General features: G+C 41.7%; 1 protein-coding gene across 7 annotated transcripts in view; it reads right to left on the reverse strand.

Annotated features, from left to right (window-relative positions):
* Window positions 1-10,743: 10,743 nt before the first annotated feature.
* LOC112265838 (triple functional domain protein) overlaps window positions 10,744-19,662 on the reverse strand; it is a 124,841-nt gene continuing 115,922 nt past the window's right edge. For all 7 annotated transcript variants that reach the window (XM_042295437.1, XM_042295434.1, XM_042295436.1 and 4 more), the window contains 9 exons: window positions 18,611-18,858; window positions 18,328-18,463; window positions 18,044-18,071; window positions 17,621-17,783; window positions 17,323-17,444; window positions 17,035-17,113; window positions 14,696-14,896; window positions 13,352-13,490; window positions 10,744-12,834 (listed from right to left, as the gene is read on the reverse strand). In XM_042295437.1, coding sequence (XP_042151371.1) covers window positions 12,262-12,834; window positions 13,352-13,490; window positions 14,696-14,896; window positions 17,035-17,113; window positions 17,323-17,444; window positions 17,621-17,783; window positions 18,044-18,071; window positions 18,328-18,463; window positions 18,611-18,858 — 1,689 coding nt within the window. In that variant the 3' untranslated portion in view covers window positions 10,744-12,261. The remainder of the gene's footprint in view (window positions 12,835-13,351; window positions 13,491-14,695; window positions 14,897-17,034; window positions 17,114-17,322; window positions 17,445-17,620; window positions 17,784-18,043; window positions 18,072-18,327; window positions 18,464-18,610; window positions 18,859-19,662) is intronic.

The following is a 19,662-nucleotide window of genomic DNA, read 5'->3' on the forward strand; positions in this document are numbered from 1 at the left end:
GCTTAACGTTACCCTGAATTGTGAATTTCTCTTAATATTGCGTCTCTTGTCGAGATCAGTGGTGCCTTCATAGTACTTTGCCTGGTTGGAAATATAAAAGAAAGTCTCCTTGAGGGATGCCATTGAAGTGCAAGCTAACTTACATACAAACAGAAAGCTACAATTACAGTAGCTAGCTAGCGTTAGCTAAATAAACTGGCAAGCTAGCTGACTAGGCAGGCTGAGGTAAATAAGTATAGTAGCTAGCAACGTAAATTTAAAAACAGCTGAAATGATTTCTTCCTATTTAACAATATGTTCTTATAAAGACAAATATATGGTAAAGAAAGAGGGTTCTCTTTCAGCAGGTAGTCACCGTCAAAAACACAGTCCTTGGAGAGAAATTCTGAGGTAATAGTTTTGCGTGGACTGAGCAAGCTATTATTAGGTGAAAAGAACTAGAACTGCCCACGTACTCAGTCCGTCGCTGCCGCTACCAGGTAAAAATTGAGCCAAGCAACCAGCATAGCAACGGACGCTTTGGTTCACATAACCCAGTCAGCATTTTGCAAGTTCTAGCAACAGCCCTAGCAACGGAAGCTAGAACTCATTGAATCCCATTGTGACACAGTGGGGACACTATCTGGCATAACAGGCCCCTATTTTTAAAATTTTATTTCACCTTTATTTAACCAGGTAAGCTAGTTGAGAACAAGTTCTCATTCGCAACTGCGACCTGGCCAAGATAAAGCATAGCAGTTCGACACAAACAACAACACAGAGTTACACATGGAATGAACAAAACAAACAGTAGAAATACAGTAGAAAAAAAAGAAAAAAAAGTCTATATGCAGTGAGTGCAAATAAGGTCAAATAAGGGAGTTAAGGCAATAAATAGGCCATGGTGGCAAAGTAATTACAATATGGCAATTAAACACTGGAATGGTAGATGTGCAAAAGATGGATGTGCAAGTAGAGATACTGTGGTGCAAAAGGAGCAAAACAAATAAATACAGTACGGGAATGAGGTAGATAGATGGGCTGTATACAGATGGGCTATGAACAGATGCAGTGATCTGTGAGCTGCTCTGACAGATGGTTCTTAAAGTTAGTGAGGGAGATGGGAATCTCCAGCTTCAGTGATTTTTGCAGTTCGTTCCAGTCAGTGGCAGCAGAGAACTGGAAGGAAAGGCGACCAAGGGAGGAATTGGCTTTGGGGGTGACCAGTGAGATGTACCTGCTGGAGCGTGTGCTACAAGTGGGTGCTGCTATGGTGACCAGCGAGCTGAGATAGGGCGGGGATTTACCTAGCAGAGACTTGTAGATAACCTGTAGCCAGTGGATTTGGCGATGAGTATGAAGCGAGGGCCAACCAACGAGAGGGTACAGGTCACAGTGGTGGGTAGTATATGGGGCTTTGGTGACAAAACGGATGGCACTGTGATAGACTACATCCAATTTGCTGAGTAGAGTGTTGGAGGCTATTTTATACATGACATCGCTGAAGTCAAGGATCGGTAGGATGGTCAGTTTTACGAGGGTATGTTTGGCAGCATGAGTGAAGGAAGCTTTGTTGCGAAATAGGAAGCCGATTCTAGATTTAATTTTGGATTGGAGATGCTTAATGTGAGTCTGGAAGGAGAGTTTACGGTCTAACCAGACACCTAGGTATTTGTAGTTATCCACGTATTCTAAGTCAGAGCCGTCCAGAGTAGTGATGCTGGATGGGCGGGCATGTGCGGGCAGTGATCGGTTGAATAGCATGCATTTAGTTTTACTTGAGTTTAAGAGCAGTTGGAGGCCACAGAAGGAGAGTTGTATGGCATTGAAGCTCGTCTGGAGGTTAGTTAACACAGTGTCCATAGAAGGGCCAGAAGTATACAGAACCATGTGTATGTGACAAATAAAATTTGATTTGATTATACAGAATGGTGTCGTCTGCGTAGAGGTGGATTAGAGAATCACCAGCAGCAAGAGCGACATCATTGATGTATACAGAGAAGAGAGTCGGCCGGAGAATTGAACCCTGTGGCACCCCCATAGAGACTGCCAGAGGTCCGGACAACAGGCCCTCCGATTTGACACACTGAGCTCTATCAGAGAAGTAGTTGGTGAACCATGCGAGGCAATCATTTGAGAAACCAAGGCTGTTGTGTCTGCCAATAAGAATGTGGTGATTGACAGAGTCGAAAGCCTTGGCCAGGTCGATGAATACAGCTGCACAGTAATGTCTCTTATCGATGGCGGTTGTGATATCGTTAAGGACCTTGAGCATGGCTGAGGTGCACCCATGACCAGCTCGGAAACCAGATAGCATAGCGGAGAAGGTACGATGTGATTCAAAATGGTCACTAATCTGTTTGTTAACTTGGCTTTTGAAGACCTTAGAGATGCAGGGTAGGATAGATATAGGTCTGTAGCAGTTTGGGTCTAGAGTGTCTCCCCCTTTGAAGAGGGGAATGACTGCGGCAGCTTTCCAATCTTTGGGAATCTCAGACGATACGAAAGAGAGGTTGAACAGGCTAGTAATAGGGGTTGCAACAATTTCGGCATATAATTTAAGAAAGAGAGGGTCCCGATTGTCTAGCCTGGCTGATTTGTAGGGGTCCAGATTTTGCAGTTCTGAAGACCTTAGAGATGCAGGGTAGGATAGATATAGGTCTGTAGCAGTTTGGGTCTAGAGTGTCTCCCCCTTTGAAGAGGGGAATGACTGCGGCAGCTTTCCAATCTTTGGGAATCTCACACGATACGAAAGAGAGGTTGAACAGGCTAGTAATAGGGGTTGCAACAATTTCGGCATATAATTTAAGAAAGAGAGGGTCCAGATTGTCTAGCCTGGCTGATTTGTAGGGGTCCAGATTTTGCAGCTCTTTCAGAACATCAGCTATCTGGATATGGGTGAAGGAGAAATGGTGGGGGCTTAGGCGGGTTGCTGTGGAGGGTGCCAGGTAGTTGACCGGGGTAGGGGTAGCCAGGTGGAAAGCATGGCCAGCCGTAGAGAAATGCTTATTGAAATGCTCAATTATAGTGGATTTGTCGGTTGTAACAGTGTTTCCTAGCCTCAGAGCAGTGGGTAGCTGGGAGGAGGTGCACTTATTCTCCATGGACTTTACAGTATCCCAGAACATTTTTGAGTTTCTACTGCAGGATGCAAATTTCTGTTTAAAAAAGCTAGCCTTAGCTGGCTAGTTAGCTGGCTAGTTTATGTTGGAGAGATTCCAGTAATAGAGGAAAATAAAAATACGTTAGAGAAAAAGCAGGTCCACACCACATTGGGTGAGGCGGGTTGCAGGAGAGTATTTTGAAATAAGGGTTTTGAAAAATGCGAAGAAAAATATATAAAAATATATATACATGGGACACAACAAGACGAAGGACAAATATGTCTGACTGCTACGCCATCTTGGATTATGTTAGTCACTGTCACTCAGATATCATTAATGTTGCATAAGTCATGACAAAATGTTTAGAATTGCAGGAAATTAGCTTTAATACTGAAAAAATTGCTCTGCACCATGGCAAATTTAGTCAAATTGCATGAAATTTGTTATACATTTTTTAAATATTCTATCTCTGCCCATGGCAATACGTGTAGAATTGCAGGAAATAAACATTAAAATCTTTTTCTCTCTGACATCAAGATAGGGGCCACAAAAAAAAATTGACCTCTTGGTGGGGGGGTTCGCCAACCAAATCTTGCTAAGGGCCCCCAAAAGGCCAGAGGCCCTGACAATGAAAATGTGGCCTTAAGCAAGGAATAAACTCTAACACGGAACCCAAACCGGCTGCGCATGTGCGCCATCGTGCGCTATCGTGCATACATTTATTTTGCCCCCCCACACCAAACGCGATCACGACACGCAGGTTCAAATTTCAAGACAAACTCTGAACAAATGACATTAATTTGGGGACGGGTCGAAAATTATTAAACATGTATGGCAATTTAGCTAGTTAGCTTGGACTTGCTAGGTAAGGTTAATTTATCCGATTTAGCTAGCTTGCTGTTGCTAGCTAATTTGTCCTGGGATATAAACATTGAGTTGTTATTTTACCTGAAATGCACAAGGACCTCTACTCCGACAATTAATCCACACATAAAACGGCTAACCGAATCGTTTCTAGTCATCTCTCCTGCTTCCAGGCCTTTTCATCGTTTAACTTATATGGTGATCGCATCTAAACTTTCACTGTATTTTTTACCACGACTACCGGCAAAACAGTTAGTCTTTCAGTCACTCACATTGGTATAACCAATGAGGAGATGGCACGTGGGTACCTGCTTCTATAAACCAATGAGGAGATGAGAGAGGCAGGACTTTCAGCGCGATCTGCGTCAGAAATAGGAATGAGTTCTATTTTAGCCCTTGGCGTCACAGATGCTCGTTGGCGCGCGCGAGCAGTGTGGGTGCAATATTGAATAACATGCATTTCTAAATTTATTTTGCGACGCTCGCGCATGCGACGTGTCCGGTCTGTTACACTGCTAACTGGGTAAGGCTCTGAAGCTTACCTGCTCCCAGATTGTTGCATGAATAGTATGACAGCGGATTTGGTACTGTGACAGAAAAATATGAATTTCCATTGAACTGATAAAGAGCTATTCAGTGGTACCTTGGTTATGAATGATGTTGAATAAATGCGTTATGACGGTTGTTTATAAATTATACTGGAACACACATAAAGGTGTTATACCTGGTTTCTTAACTAAGCTTCTTGATGCACCCATCCCGTTAGCGGGATCATTTTCATCAACAGCCACTGAATTGCAGAGCGCCAAATTCAAATTTGTAATACTAAAAATATTACATTTTCAAGAAATCACAAGTGCAATATAGCAAAACACAGTTTAGCTTGTTGTTAATCCACCTGGCGTGTCAGATTTCAATAAAGCTTTTCGGCGAAAGCATACCAAGCGTTTATGTAAGAACATCTTTCTCAGTAGACAAAATATTACAAACAGCTAGCAGCCAAGTAGATTGGTCACGAAAGTCAGAAAAGCAATAAATTAAATCGCTTACCTTTGATGATCTTCAGATGTTTGCACTCACGAGACTCCCAGTTACACAATAAATGTTCCTTCTGTTCCATAAAGATTATTTTTATATCCAAAATACCTCCATTTGTTTGGCTCGTGATGTTCAGAAACATCGCATGTCACGACATCGCATAGTATCCGTAAAGTGAGTAAAAAGATGTCAAATGTTTTTTATAATCAATCCTCAGCTTGTTTTTACAATATATAATCGATAATATGTCAATCAGAATGTAGCTTCTTCCATAGGAGAGAGAGAGAAAATGGCTGTTGCGCATGAAAAACTCTGCTGGCACCCAGCCATCCACTGACGCGGTGGGTTCTTTCTCGCTCATTTGTCAAAATAAAAGCCTGAAACTATGTCTAAAGACTGTTCACACCTTGAGGAAGCCATAGGAAAAGGAATCTGGTTGATATCCCTTTAAATGGAGGCAAGGCATCCAATGGAACAGAGAGCTTTCAGGAAAAACAGCACTTCCTTGTTGGATTTTCCTCAGGTTTTCGCCTGCAATATCAGTTCTGTTATACTCACAGACAATATTTTGACCGTTTTGGAAACTTTTAGAGTGTTTTCTATCCTGATCTGACAATTATATGCATATTCTAGTTCCTGGGCCTGAGAAATAGGCAGTTTCAAATGGGTACGTTTTTTAGCCAAAAACGAAAATACTGCCCCCTACATTCAAGATGTTTTAAAGACCCCTTCATATAAGGTGTTGCCAAAATAAATGTGTGATTAAATTAATATCAAATAAACTCTAATATAGTGTGTGATTGCAAGGTCTCTACTGTACAAGTGTATTTGCAAAGGGACATTAATTTGTGTTTATTGAAATGAGACCGAGATTAACATCATTGCTTCTGTGGGATATAGACCTCATTCAGTCAGGATTCTTTCAACAGATTACCTTGAGTGGCAACCTGGTCGCAGAGAATTTCATATTATTCTGTAAGTAACATGGTATATGTTACTTTTCATATTGCATGTATTCATATGTGGATGTCAATCACCCATTTCATATATGTTACGAATGACAAAAATCATATTATATGTTACGAATTTGCAAAATATACAACACATAAAACATACTATATGTTACAAATGAGCAAATTCTAGCTAGGTGGCTAACATTAGATAGCTGGCTAACATTAACTAGGCTAGGGGTTAGGTATAGGTTAGGGTTAAGTTTAAGAGTTAGGGTAAAGGGTTTAGGTTAGGGTTAACTAAAATGGTTAAGGTTAGGGTTAGCTTACAGGCTACATAGTTACTAGATGTTGAATGTTGTTAAAATGTTAATGTTGTCTGTGATGAGTTTGCTTTAAGTAATCATCGGTCTTATGTAACCATACCAAACGTAACACATAATACTCATTTAAGTGTCCCAGATTTACATTTACTATGTTACGTCTAGTCTATGAGACCAGGCTGTGAGTGGCAGTCAAAATATGATTTGCACATACACTACATGGCCAAAATTAGATAGACACCCCTTCAAATCAGTGGATTTGTCCATTTCAGCCACACCCGTGGCTGAAATGTGTCAGTAAAACATATCATTTTATACTGCATAGCACAAGTGATGTGTGGTTATGGAAACATATCAGACTGACCATAAAAGGGTTTGGGGCTGGTCCAAAAACATCTGTGGCTGAAGCTGTAGAAGCCCAGGCCTAATGACGTCACTGGTTTTGCACTGTCAATTTAGTGTGTGTAAACTTCTGGCCCACTGGAATTGTGATACAGTGAATTCTATGTGAAATAATCTGTCTGTAAACAATTGTTGGAAAAATTACTTGTGTCATGCACAAAGTAGATGTCCTAACCGACTTGCCAAAACTATAGTTTGTTAACAAGAAATTAGTGGAATGGTTGAAAAACAACTTTTAATGACACCAACCTAAGTGTATGTAAGCTTCCGACTTCAACTGTATAATTAAATCAATTTCTAGCCTGGTTCTTGGAAGATGTAGTGTTGAAGAGTACAAATGACTAAAAAAAAGCACTCAATAACTGCGTTCCCATCCAGTGTATATGGGAGTAAAGCCATATCTTATAAAAATAAAATCATGACAGCTGTAATGAAACAGGAAGTTTCGGTACAATTGTATAAATGCCGACCGATAATTTATTTGTTCAACATGGTGGGATATTTTTGTGTCGGTAAATTATGCGGTAAAGGAGGTAGAAACGACTTTATGCGCAAATATTGATTTAATAACTATCATAATATTATTTCGCCACTACGGCAAATTTACTGCCCTACCACCCTAATCTTACTTCATTTGCACATACTGTATATAGATTTTTTTCTATTGTGTTATTGACTGTACGTTTGTTTATTCCATGTGTAACTCTGTGTTGTTGTATGTGTCGCACTGCTTTGCTTTATCTTGGCCAGGTCGCAGTTGAAATGAGAACTTGTTCTCAACTGGCCTACCTGGTTAAATAAAGGTGAACAAAAATAAAATAATAATCTAAGTAAATTTGAGTTATGCGATGATATGGTGTGTGGTCCTCCCACTACGGCTCGGGAAATAATGCAGTTTATTAGGCTACACATGAAATAAATTATAATGAACTTCATAGGGTAATGAAAGTGCACGGTGATTAGTTTGATACCTTTTCCATAAATATTGACGGTCTTTTTCTGATCGATGCTTAATTGCCATTTTGACAAATAAGTAATCTCATCATGTCGACTCACTAGCCTACCCGTACTGTACCCGCCAGCTGTTGGCTAGAGCGCACGTGCCAAGACCAGAGTAGGCATATTTGCTATTTTACTCAACAGTTTTTGTGACACAACTATTCGTAGAGTTGAAAATGCATTGGATACACGTTGAACTCCAGATTTTTTTCTTCCCGTTTATGTGTGCACTACGTCATCACGTATTGATAAAAAAACTGAAACAAGTCAATTTGGTGGAAATACACCACTGGTAGGAAAATGAACACATATCTTCATGCAGATTTTTGAATATTTGCATGAAAATCTGTCGCCAATTGGATGGAAACCTAGATAATGCTAGCAAGGCTTTAGTGAGGACAGCACAAGTGGGTATGTTCCATGTTTAATTTCCAAATAACTGATGGCAAAAACAATTAAAATATTTACATACATTCGCATAAGCACTCATGGTCTCTGTACAAAGAAATATACATGCAAAAGTAAAGAAAATAGCGTGAAATAAAACCCTTTAAAAATCATTATGTATTTAATGTATAAAACAGGATGAGATTGGCACAAAAAAAGGACAAGAAACAGAAAAAAACAACCCAGTCCACATTCCCATATTTCAACATCCTTATACAACTTTACAAAAAATGGATTAACAAATAAATTAAAGGACATGATATGGTATGGGAATGTACAGGTAACCTGACAATGGGCCACTTCTCTCTCTCTCTCCCTCCCTCTCTCTCTCTCTCCCTCCCTCCCTCCCTCCCTCCCTCCCTCCCTCCCTCCCTCCCTCCCTCCCTCCCTCCCTCCCTCCCTCCCTCCCTCCCTCCCTCCCTTCCAGAAGGAAATATTCCAGTTTTGCATGTTCCTATCAGATAAATCAACATACTTCCCTGACAGCATGGGCTGGTCAATGGGCCTTTTCTCTTTCTCCCTCTGCCAGAAGGAAATTTAGCAAGTTCCTATCAGGTGACTCACTATACCAGTATACTATACCCAAATTGAACCAGGTTGTCTGTCGCAACCCAATATTTGTATTGCAAAAAATAATCGCCAAAATAGAATCTGGAAAACTATTTTTGATGCTATGTTGATAGTAGATGTTGCAATTATATGACAAGGGAACAACATTCCCACCTCTTTCATTGTCAACATTTTTCCCACATTCTTGATGAAGAATGTTAATAAACTCACTGGTTTGAGACCACAAAATCAACCAAATTAGCACGGCTAATCGCTTTATTGAAAATACTGTCATTGAAGAAAAATTAAAGATTAAATTATATATATTTTTTATTTCACTATCCTTTCTACACACTTTCAACTGGTCATTTAAGTTCAGACTGGAGTATTTTTTCATTGTAAAAATTAAATACCATTTTTTTTTACTCAGACACCTGTGACCCATTCAAAACCTGCACTATAATTCCCTAACAGCAAACATAGCAACAACACATTTAATTATATGACAAATCTAACTGACTGTTTGGCCATATAGTGTTCTAATAAAACATTCCACTACCTTTTACCCCAAACTATGGCATCAACTCAAATCTGGTAACAGGACATTTGATTCAGAGATGATGCAGGGTCAGATTTTCCCAAAACCTAATGGTTAATGTCCAGATTGGGGCTAGGGTTAAACCACTAAATTACCCCCCATTCAACCCAAAGGAACAATGTCTGTAGACATCTATCATAAACACCAGAATCATTCATCAGTGTTGTGTTGTGTTTGTAAGCATGTTGTAGAGCAAGGCTCTCCAACCCTGTTCCCAGAGCTACCGTCCTGTAGGTTTTCGACTCCAACCCTGTTCCCAGAGCTACCGTCCTGTAGGTTTTCGACTCCAACCCTGTTCCCAGAGTTACGGTCCTGTAGGTTTTCGACCCCAACCCTAATATAGCGCACCGATTTTCTAATAATTAGCTGGTTATTAAGCTGGATCAGGTTAGTTGCAACTGGGGTTGGAGCGAAAACCTACAGGACAATAGCTCTCTGGGAACAGGGTTGGAGAGCCCTGTAGTAGGTTTAGTATGAGGTTAGACAGCAAGCTAGAGGCACCTATAGGTCAAATCATAGCTAGTTCCAACATAGGGCCCTGGTCTAAAGTGGGGCACTGGATGGGGAATAAGGTCCTATTTGAGATACAGCCCAGGTGTTTGACACAGCACACTTAATCATCTCAATCATGAGAAACAGCTGTAATAGGATCTCTTTTTACATAAATAACTTCATATAAAAGGGGTTTTGCATTCAGCTCATTAACACAATGGCATCCTATTCCCTTTGTAATGCGCCACTTTTGACCTGGGCCCTGGTAGGGCTTTATAAAGGGAATAGGGTGCCATTTGGGATGCACTCGAGAACTCCCAATAAGACAAGCCCTCAGGAAGAGAGTGCCAAGTCTTGTTTTAACACTTGACACAGGTCACTTGTAGAAGCAGTAATCAGTGAGTGGACATGACCTATTTTTCAACAGTAGTCTACAATGGTCTAGATTAAACAGGTAGGTGATGTTCAGAAACCCCCTGCATTTCCAGAGATCCAAGCCAAAAGTGGAGATCGTTATTGCCTTGTAGACTGGCTAAAGTTACCGTAACACCAGAATCAAACCAGACCATAACTTCCAGTCAAACAAAGTGTAAACAACCCTTTTTAGGGTTCCATAGCGTAAAACATTAGAAATAAAGTGAAATGTCATTAATTCATAAAAATATCATTAAAACAATAGCGTAGGACAGGGAAGGTAATGCTGGGACAACTTTGGTATATCAGTAAACTTCTATAGAAAAAGAAAAAGTGACAAATAAAAAATGATTAATTGATCTAGCCATAAGTGCCATGTAGAGGGCGACCCCAGAAGGTTAGGTTACCTAGGAAGTGATAACCATAGGATTTGAATGTCCTATGGGGACACTCAAAATGGCCACCAGCACCCATTATGGCATCACTGACCTGAATGGGGATGTCCGTTCTACTCATTCTAATTCTATGGTGATGAGTTAACACCCCAACAGGGTCATAGGTCAAATAATGAGGACTACTACCAGCGGAGCTTGCAGTACCAAGTACATGCTTTTATCTCTATTTATTACATGTACAACAGATGTCTTCATAAATAGTTGCATAAAATGTTAAAGCCGCAACATTGCACATGATAAGAATGGGGGAAACATAACATACATTGAGTGCATTTACAGTATTCTGTCTTCCTGCTCCTTTTCCTCATTCACTCTCCATCCGATTGACCATCTCTGCTGCCACTCAGGCTCAGTCGCCCAATTGGTGATCTACTACATTTCATTTGCAGGATTATTTAGTCCCAAGAATGTTCTTACAAGCAGGCGGCCATTTTGAACCATGAGGGACAGAAGGCAGTTAAGAGTCTATATACAAAGTAAGGCTTAATCATCTTAAATCTGCGCAACACCATTTTTGTTTCCTAGTAAAAGCAAAAACAAAACAAATCATTATTTTCTGTTGTTGAGACTTTGCAGCAGTCAGCAGAATCTCTATCTTTACTTAGATTAAGGTTTCTTAGATTAAGTACATAAGCGCAGCAATTGGAAAACTCTGATTAGACATAAAACTATCTCAACAAAGTGGAGGAGCTCAGTCAATGGATGAGTCCTCTCCGGGCTGTAAAGTAGCGTAGCGACTTTCTACTGCTGAGCGTTTTTCTTCAATCTTCTTTTGAAATGTTAATTTGAGTTTTTTTGTTGTTTTTTTCAAAAACTTTTTCAAAAAGTTGTGAACAATATTCTCTCTCTTTATACATTGGTTCTTTAAGAAAGGGGGTGTCTCAAAAGTCTTTGAGTCACATATTGTAAAAGCACAAAAACAAAACGGCTCTCTCTTTCTCTGGCAACAAGAGGGAAGGGATGGTTGCTTTGTGCTAACACTAGCTTCCTTGGCAACACTCTCTCCTCTGAAATCTCTGTTTGTTTGACTCTCAGTAAGATAGAGGACAAATATGTTACTCCATCGATTTATCAGTATTTTTCTTGTTTTAGATTTTTTCTTCTTTCGAAAATCAGTTTTAGTGTAAACAAGCAAGCAGCAGTAGACTGGTGAGGACATTGTCATCCTTGTTTTGATTGGCTAAGAACTCAGTGTGTGTTCTCTCAGGGAATACTCTGATTGGCTAAGGACCTCTAGGCCTACAGGCCTCATGTTTTGATTGGTTGAAGGACCACAGAACTCTATAAAACCACAACATATCTGAAAGAGGATGAGATCAGCGAATTTCATTTTTCCCCCACCTTATTCTTTCTCTGAGATGTCCAGTCCCAAATCAACCCCTAGTCACTAGCCCCTAGTCACTTCATATAGATCAGAAAGGATTTGGATAGGTCTAAGCAATATGGTTCTATCAATCCCGTCTCCACCTTGTCTTCTGAGAGGTTAGGTGGAAATAATATTGCTCATACCTATTAAATCTTCTTAGATCTACACAAGCAGCTAGTGGGAATATGGGCGAGGAGTCCGTTTGGGACTGGACGTCCTGTTCTCTCCTTCCTATTAGGCTGGTGGGAGGGGGCATCTCTCTCCATCGCTCCATCCCTCACTCAGGCCAGTGGCTGTAGCCGGCTGTGTAGTAAGCTCTGTACCCCTCCGATGGGCTTTGCGTCTGTCTGGTGCTTCCTCCTGTCTATGAACAGCACTAGGCGAGACGTGTCCAGACACCCACCTTCCACCCTACCCTGTCCTTGGACGTCTGCTAACTTGGCCTGGCCCTGGACCCAGGGCTCCTGCAGACATAGCCCAGCCGGAGGCCTCCTGGACGGGTCGGCCCTCAGCAGCAGGCAGACAAACTCCCGGGCCCCCTGGGTCACGCCCTTGAAGTAGTGGTGGGGGAAGCTGAAGTCTAGCTGACAGATGTTTAGACACGTCTCCTCCACGCTCTCATCCAGGAAAGGAGAGGCCCCGCTCAGGAGGACGTAGGTCACAACCCCCAGACTCCAGAGGTCAGAGGTCAGGGCGGCCGGCTCCCCCAGGACCAGCTCGGGGGAGGAAAACTCGGGGCTTCCCAGGAGAGGGTGGATGTAGTGGGCACTGTTGAGCTGGACGGCATCCCCGAAGTCAGTCAGTTTGACCACGGGCTGGCTGGACGAGGTGTGGGACACCAACAGGTTCTCAGGCTGGGGGAGAGGAGGGAAAGAGGGAGGAGAAGGAGGGAGAGCGATATGGGGGAGGGAGATAGAGTATAAATAGAAGGTTTAGAAAAGAGAGAGGTGGAGAGAAAGTGAGAGAAAACAGAGGGGAGATATGGGAGAGTATAAATAGAAGTGAGAATGGAGACATTAAAAGGATAGAGATAGGAAGAATGGAGACATTAAAAGGATAGAGATAGGAAGAATGGAGACATTAAAAGGATAGAGATAGGAAGAATGGAGACATTAAAAGGATAGAGATAGGAAGAATGGAGACATTAAAAGGATAGAGATAGGAAGAATGGAGACATTAAAAGGATAGAGATAGGAAGAATGGAGACATTAAAAGGATAGAGATAGGAAGAATGGAGACATTAAAAGGATAGAGATAGGAATAATGGAGACATTAAAAGGATAGAGATAGGAAGAATGGAGATATGAAGGAGAGAAATAGAAAGGAGAGACAGAATTGAAAAGAAAGATGATGAATACCACACTACAGTACCTTTAAGTCCAGATGGGCTATCCTACAGTTGTGTAGGTAATGTAAAGCTTCTAGGATGTTCCGTAGGTAGCTGGCCACTTTCTCCTCAGTCAGATTCCCCCAGCTGACTATGTAGTCCAGAAGACGACCCTGGTCAACCCTGTAGAGAGAAACACACACGCACACGGGTCAAGCAGATCTGTGAGAATGTTGAATGCTACTCTCTGTGTGTGTGTATTCACATCTCCAAGACCAATCTGTAGCTGAAGAGGTCTAGGAGTGCTACCAGGTGTGTGTGTTCATGTTGAGCGATTATCCAAAATGGAAATGGAGAAGAGACAGAAGAATCTGCGATGGAGAGGGATATAGAGCAGTTGCTTCGTGAGGTATCTCTACCTGAACACAATCTAAGATTGATAGTTGGTATTCAGCAGTCCTAAAAGTATGCCTTATTTACTTTGAAGAACTACTAAAATAGTGATTTTGTCAGACAGCATAGGCAGCAACTCTACAGAGATGAGATGATGACTTGGAATGAAATAATAAAGTAATCAAATAAAACAAATGTAATATACACTGAGTGTACAAAACATTAAGAACACCTGCCCTTTCCATGGCAGACTGACCAGGTGAAAAATATGATTCCTTATTGATGACACCTAAATCCACTTCAATCAGTATAGATGAAGGGGAGGAGACAGGTTAAATAAGGATTTAAGCCTTGAGACAATGGAGACATGGATTGTGTATGTGTGCCATTCAGAGTGAATGGGCAAGACAAAATATTGAAGTGCCTTTGAATGGGATATGGTAGCAGGTACCAGACGCACTGATTTAAGTGTGTCAAGAATTGCAACGCTGCTAAATTTTCACACGCAACAGTTTCCCGTGTGTATCAAGAATGGTCCACCACCCAAAGGACATCTAGCCAACTTGACACAATGGAGTCAACATGCGCCGGCATTCCTGTGGAATGCTTTCGACACCTTGTAGAGTCCATACCCCGACGAATTGAGGCTGTTCTGAGGGCAAAATGGGGTGCAACTCAATATTAGGAAGGTGTTCCTACTGTGTTGTACACTCAGTGTACACAACAGCTGAAATATTTCATTCAATTCCAGTAATGTGAATAAATGATGGTTAATAAGTGCTAAGCAGTAATGGGCAGTTACTACCATCATGGGCCTAATTGTTTTATTCTGTGTTGTTAGAGAATTCAGTCCACAAAATGCATAGTGTATTTCATGTAAAAAAAAAAATATATATATTGAAATCGAAAAAACGTGAAACTTTTTTATAATCGAACTGACTTCAAAAAGCACTAATCACTCAGCACTAGTGTGTGTGTGTGTGTGTTTAACTCACATCTCCAGGACCAGTACGTAGCTGCTGGGGGTCTCATACGTGTCCAGCAGTCTGACAAGGTGTGTGTGTTGTAGTCTCTGTAGCAGGCTGAGCTCCTGGGTCACCTGGTCTCTCTTCATCAGCTTCTTATTGACCAGCTTGACCGCCACCGTGCGTTTGCTCGACTTGTGATCACAACGCTTGACCACAGAGAACCGGCCCCTGGGGCAAGGAGAAGAGGTTACGGTGGTCATCTTCAGGCTGATTCTTCATCATTATCATTGAAACATCATTAATAACCCCTTAAGGTTGATGTCCCGCCCCGTGGTTATCAAATTAGCATAATATAAAAATGTGTTAGTTTAAGCTATAGATATGGCTTTGTTTGTTGCATTGGATGTGTCTCAATCCACCACATCCACCTATGTAACACTTTCGCATTTGAGGTGAAAGATGACAGAACTAGAGCGGTGTTTGTCGGACCATGAGACAGACCGAAAATCCGTCTTCTCACAAAATAAGGGGTTAAATACATGTCAATAAAAATAACACATTTTTCCTGATCTTTCTTATATCTCTCAGACACTTCAGAACAAACTTCCTTTAGGTTTTTGGGGGGGACTATCTTTTGTTCCATGTAGTGAATCTGTTATTCAATGTGTTTGTATGAGCTAACAGCAGTAAGGCCCAAAACATTTTTTTCATCAAATACATATACATTACAAGTCAAAAGTTTGGACACCTACTCATTCAAGGGTTCGTCTTTATTTTTTACTATTTTCTACAGTGTATAATAATAGTGAAGATGTCAAAACTATGAAATAACACACATGGAATCATGTAGTAACCAAAAAAAGTGTTAAACAAATGAAAATATATTTTATATTTGAGATTCTTCAAAGTAGCCACCCTTTGCCTTGATGACAGCTTCGCACACTCTTGGCATTCTCTCAACCAGCTTCACCTGGAATGCTTTTCCAACAGTCTTGAAGGAGTTCCCACATATGCTGAGCACTTGTTGGCTGCTTTTCCGTCCAACTCATCCCAAACCATCTCAACTGGGTTGAGGTCGGGTGATTGCGGAGGCTAGGTAATCTGATGCACCACTCCATCACTCTCCTTCTTGATCAAATAGCCATTACACAGCCGGGAGGTGTGTTTTGGGTCAGTGTCCTGTTGAAAAACAAATGATAGTCCCACTAAGCGCAAACCAGAAGGGATGCTGTATCGCTGCAGAATGCTGTGGTATCCATGCTGGTTAAGTGTGCCTTAAATTCAAAATAAAACACGACAGTGTCACCAGCAAAGCACCATCACACCTCCTCCTCCATGCTTCACAGTTGGAACCACACATGTGGAGATCATCCGTAAACAAGGCGGTTGGAACCAAAAATCTCAAATGTGACTCATCAGAACAAAGGACAGATTTCCACCGGTCTAATGTCCATTGCTCATGTTTCTTGGCCTAAGCAAGTTAATTTTTTTATTGGAGTCCTTTAGTAGTGGTTTCTTTGCAGCAATTCGACCATACTTTAACTAATTTATTTGGGATGCAATCTGAGCTGCAGTTAACTCTATCTAATGAACGTATCCTCTGCAGTAGAGGTAACTCTGGGTCTTCCTTTCCTGTGGTGGTCCTCATTAGAGACAGTTTCATCATAGAGCTGGATGGTTTTTGTGACTGCACTTGAAGAAACTTTCAACGTTCTTGAAATTTTACGCAATGACTGACCTTCATGTCTTAAAGTAAACTGTCGTTTTTCATTGCGTATTTGAGCTGTTCTTGCCATAATATGGGCTTGGTCTTTTACTAAACAGGGCCATCTTCTGTTTACCACCCCTACCTTGTAACAACACAACTAATTGGCTCAAACGCATTATGAAGGAAAGAAATTCTACAAATTAACTGAACAAGGCACACCTGTTAATTGAAAAGCAGTGACTACCTCATGAAGCTGGTTGAGAGAATGCCAAGAGTGTGCAAACCTGTCATCAAGGGAGAAGGTGGCTACTTTGAAGAATAATACATAACACTTTTTTGGTTACTACATGATTCCATGTGTTATTTCATAGTTTTGATGTCTTCACTATTATTTTACAATGTAGAATATAATTTTAAAAAACGGTGAAAAAATTGAATGAGTGTGTGTCCGAACTTTTGACAGTAGATTTTTTTTTATACTTCAAGTCTTAAAATTCTAAATCAAATACCAACATTATCTTGCTATGGCACATTCTTAAAAAGTTTTATATAGCTTAGCAGTACCCCTCCCCTCCCCCAGCTTAGACAGGGTTTAGACTCTTTAGTTAAGTACAAGTACACACACACCTAGGGGTGTCAAGAACAGAGTGTACTGTACCTGCCCAGCTCTGCCACCTCAGTGTAGTGGGACTCAAAGTTGTCCTTCCAGCTCACCCTGACCCCATCATTGGACACAGCTACACACAAAAGGGGAATAGTACAGTTAGAAGAGCCGAGTCATTTTGACTCAATATGAACTTAAAATATCTCTGCCATTTTTAAAGTCATGCCCCCCTCCGTATTTGACTTTTCCTAAATATGCAAGTCATTTATCGTTACATGACATTTATTACTGCGTAATTACTGGCCTGTGGCAGTATGTATGTACGTGTCTGTGTGGTCTTACCTAGCACTCTGAGGATGGCTGATGATGTCACTGAGCCCAGGTCGTTAGCGGCGACGCAGGTGTAAACACCGTCGTCCACCGAAGACACACCTACTATCCTCAGTGTCGCCTCGCCCGTCTCACTGACACACACACACACACACACACACACACACACACACACTTTAACAGCCAATAACCTTATTGTTTCACTGTCTCACAAACAAGTGATACCTCTGTAGTGTGTGTGTGTGTGTGTGTGCCTGTCACAGTGTGTATGTGTTCCTCTGTGTGTGTGTGTCACTCTCTCTGTGTGTACCTGTAAGCGATGCAGTGGTGTCCATTGTTGTTCAGGGTGGTCTGGTCAGGTCCCCTCCAAGTGACAGTAGCTTTGGGTCGGCCACACACCTTACACCTCAGAGTCACACTCTCCCCGTTGTCACACGTCACCTCACTCAGGGGGACCAGGAACTCTGGTTGAACTAAAGGTCAAAGGTAAAATGACATCATCACTGAGCAGCTGAGAGTGCCAAAGTGAGAGCATATAATTTGTTTACATTAATTTGTTTGTTTTTAAATGTGTTTTTCTGTTCATTCTTTGGTTATTATTTAATATTGTACAATAAAATGTATTGATTGTACGTGGAAAATGGTCATGTACGCAAACAATATATGTAGATCTGTATATCAATTCTGTTATATTGAGGGGATCTTTATTGAGACTACACAATGAGAGACTTACCATCATAGATATAGTTGGGATTTAGAAGCTGAAAAAACAGACAGCAAACCAAACATCAGACATCATAGAAGTACGTTTTGTGTCGTTCTGATATTCTTGGTTGGTTACTAGTAACACATCAACAATAGCACAGCCTAGCTCTCTGATGTGGTGAACATTCATCCTAGCCTATTGCTTATACCAATCCAAGCCTCTCCGAACCTACATAAGTAGGTCTGCCTAGGCGTCACGGGTAGGGCTAGTGGTGGTTAAGGACTGGACAAAAATGATTGATGATGATTTACCTTTACAGAAACCTTATTGGTTAGCTCATCTCTCGACTTCCTGTAACCGTTTTCCAGCTTGCTCTCTTTCTTTCCCTCCTCTTTCTTCTCAGACTTCTTACGGATACGCAGGGTGGTGTGCCAGGATGAGGACTTCCTGTTTACCCAAATAAGTACAAAGTTGAAAGGTATATGATATACTACTAATCAATAACATATATCTCATCATACCACACAATTCCTAGTTTTAGGCTAACAACATTTTGTGTGGTGTCACACTAAAATCCTTCCCACAGTCTCTTACTTGATGGTTCCGTCTGGGCAGTCGGGGATGATGGTGGAGGTGTGTCCCAGAACGTAGCCGGGGATCCAGCCCTCGGCGGCGGGGCCCTGTTCTGTAGCGGCCCGGAACACTAAGAACATGTTCTGTTGGTTAGAAGCCAAGATCTGGACCACCTCTCCCTGGGAAACACTGATCTCATCCTCCTTCAGGGCCACGTAGTCCTGGGTCACCAACATGGTCGACATACTACTGCTGCTGCTGCTTTCACTCTGTGGAGATGGGGGATGGGGGAGGGAGATGGGAGGAGGGAGATGGGGAGAGGGAGATGGGGGGGGGAGGGGAGGAGGGAGATGGGGGAGGGAGATGGGGGAAGATGGGGGAGGGAGATGGGGGAAGGGAGGGAGAGGGGAGTGGTGGAAGCATGTTGAACAACTTGCAAGAAACTCACTCCCCCTCACACACACTCACCCCCTCCGCCCAACACACACACTCACCCCCCCCCGCCCAACACACACACGTAGATCAATCCCCTCATCAGTAACAGGCCAAACACACAGATTCTATCATGGCACACCAACCTACAAACACACCTCACACTCACAACGAGGTTTAGGTAGAGAGGGAAGAGGACGGACAAAAAGCAGCAGAGTGAAGAGGAAAGAGATACTATTTGAGTAGAGCTTTAGATACTCCTCCATGTGAGTGCTGTGGTTAGCCATCCATTCACCAGTTTAACAAAATAACTTACACACCTCCATGAGAGAGAGAGAGAGAAAGAAGAAAAAGAGATTGGCACCACTCCTCCTTTGGAGAACGAGTGAATATGATGGAGATGTACACACTCAGGTGGAGGTGTTGAAAAGGAGTTTCAGTTTCAGGCACCTCGTCAGAAGCGTTGTTAGAGTTAAATAGAAATGCGAGTCGTTGTTAAAGACTGAAGTGTTATAAAAGCCTTGTTAAAAAAAGAGGAGAAAAAGTCTTCAGTAGAGTTTAGTAGAGTTGTATTAGAGCTTACAAAGCGGTGCAGCGTTGTTAGAGACAGTGACAAGAGACACGTAGTAGTAACAGTAGAG

The sequence above is a fragment of the Oncorhynchus tshawytscha genome, linkage group LG13 (genome assembly GCF_018296145.1).
Source record: "Oncorhynchus tshawytscha isolate Ot180627B linkage group LG13, Otsh_v2.0, whole genome shotgun sequence".
NCBI classification, from domain to species: Eukaryota; Metazoa; Chordata; class Actinopteri; order Salmoniformes; family Salmonidae; genus Oncorhynchus; species Oncorhynchus tshawytscha.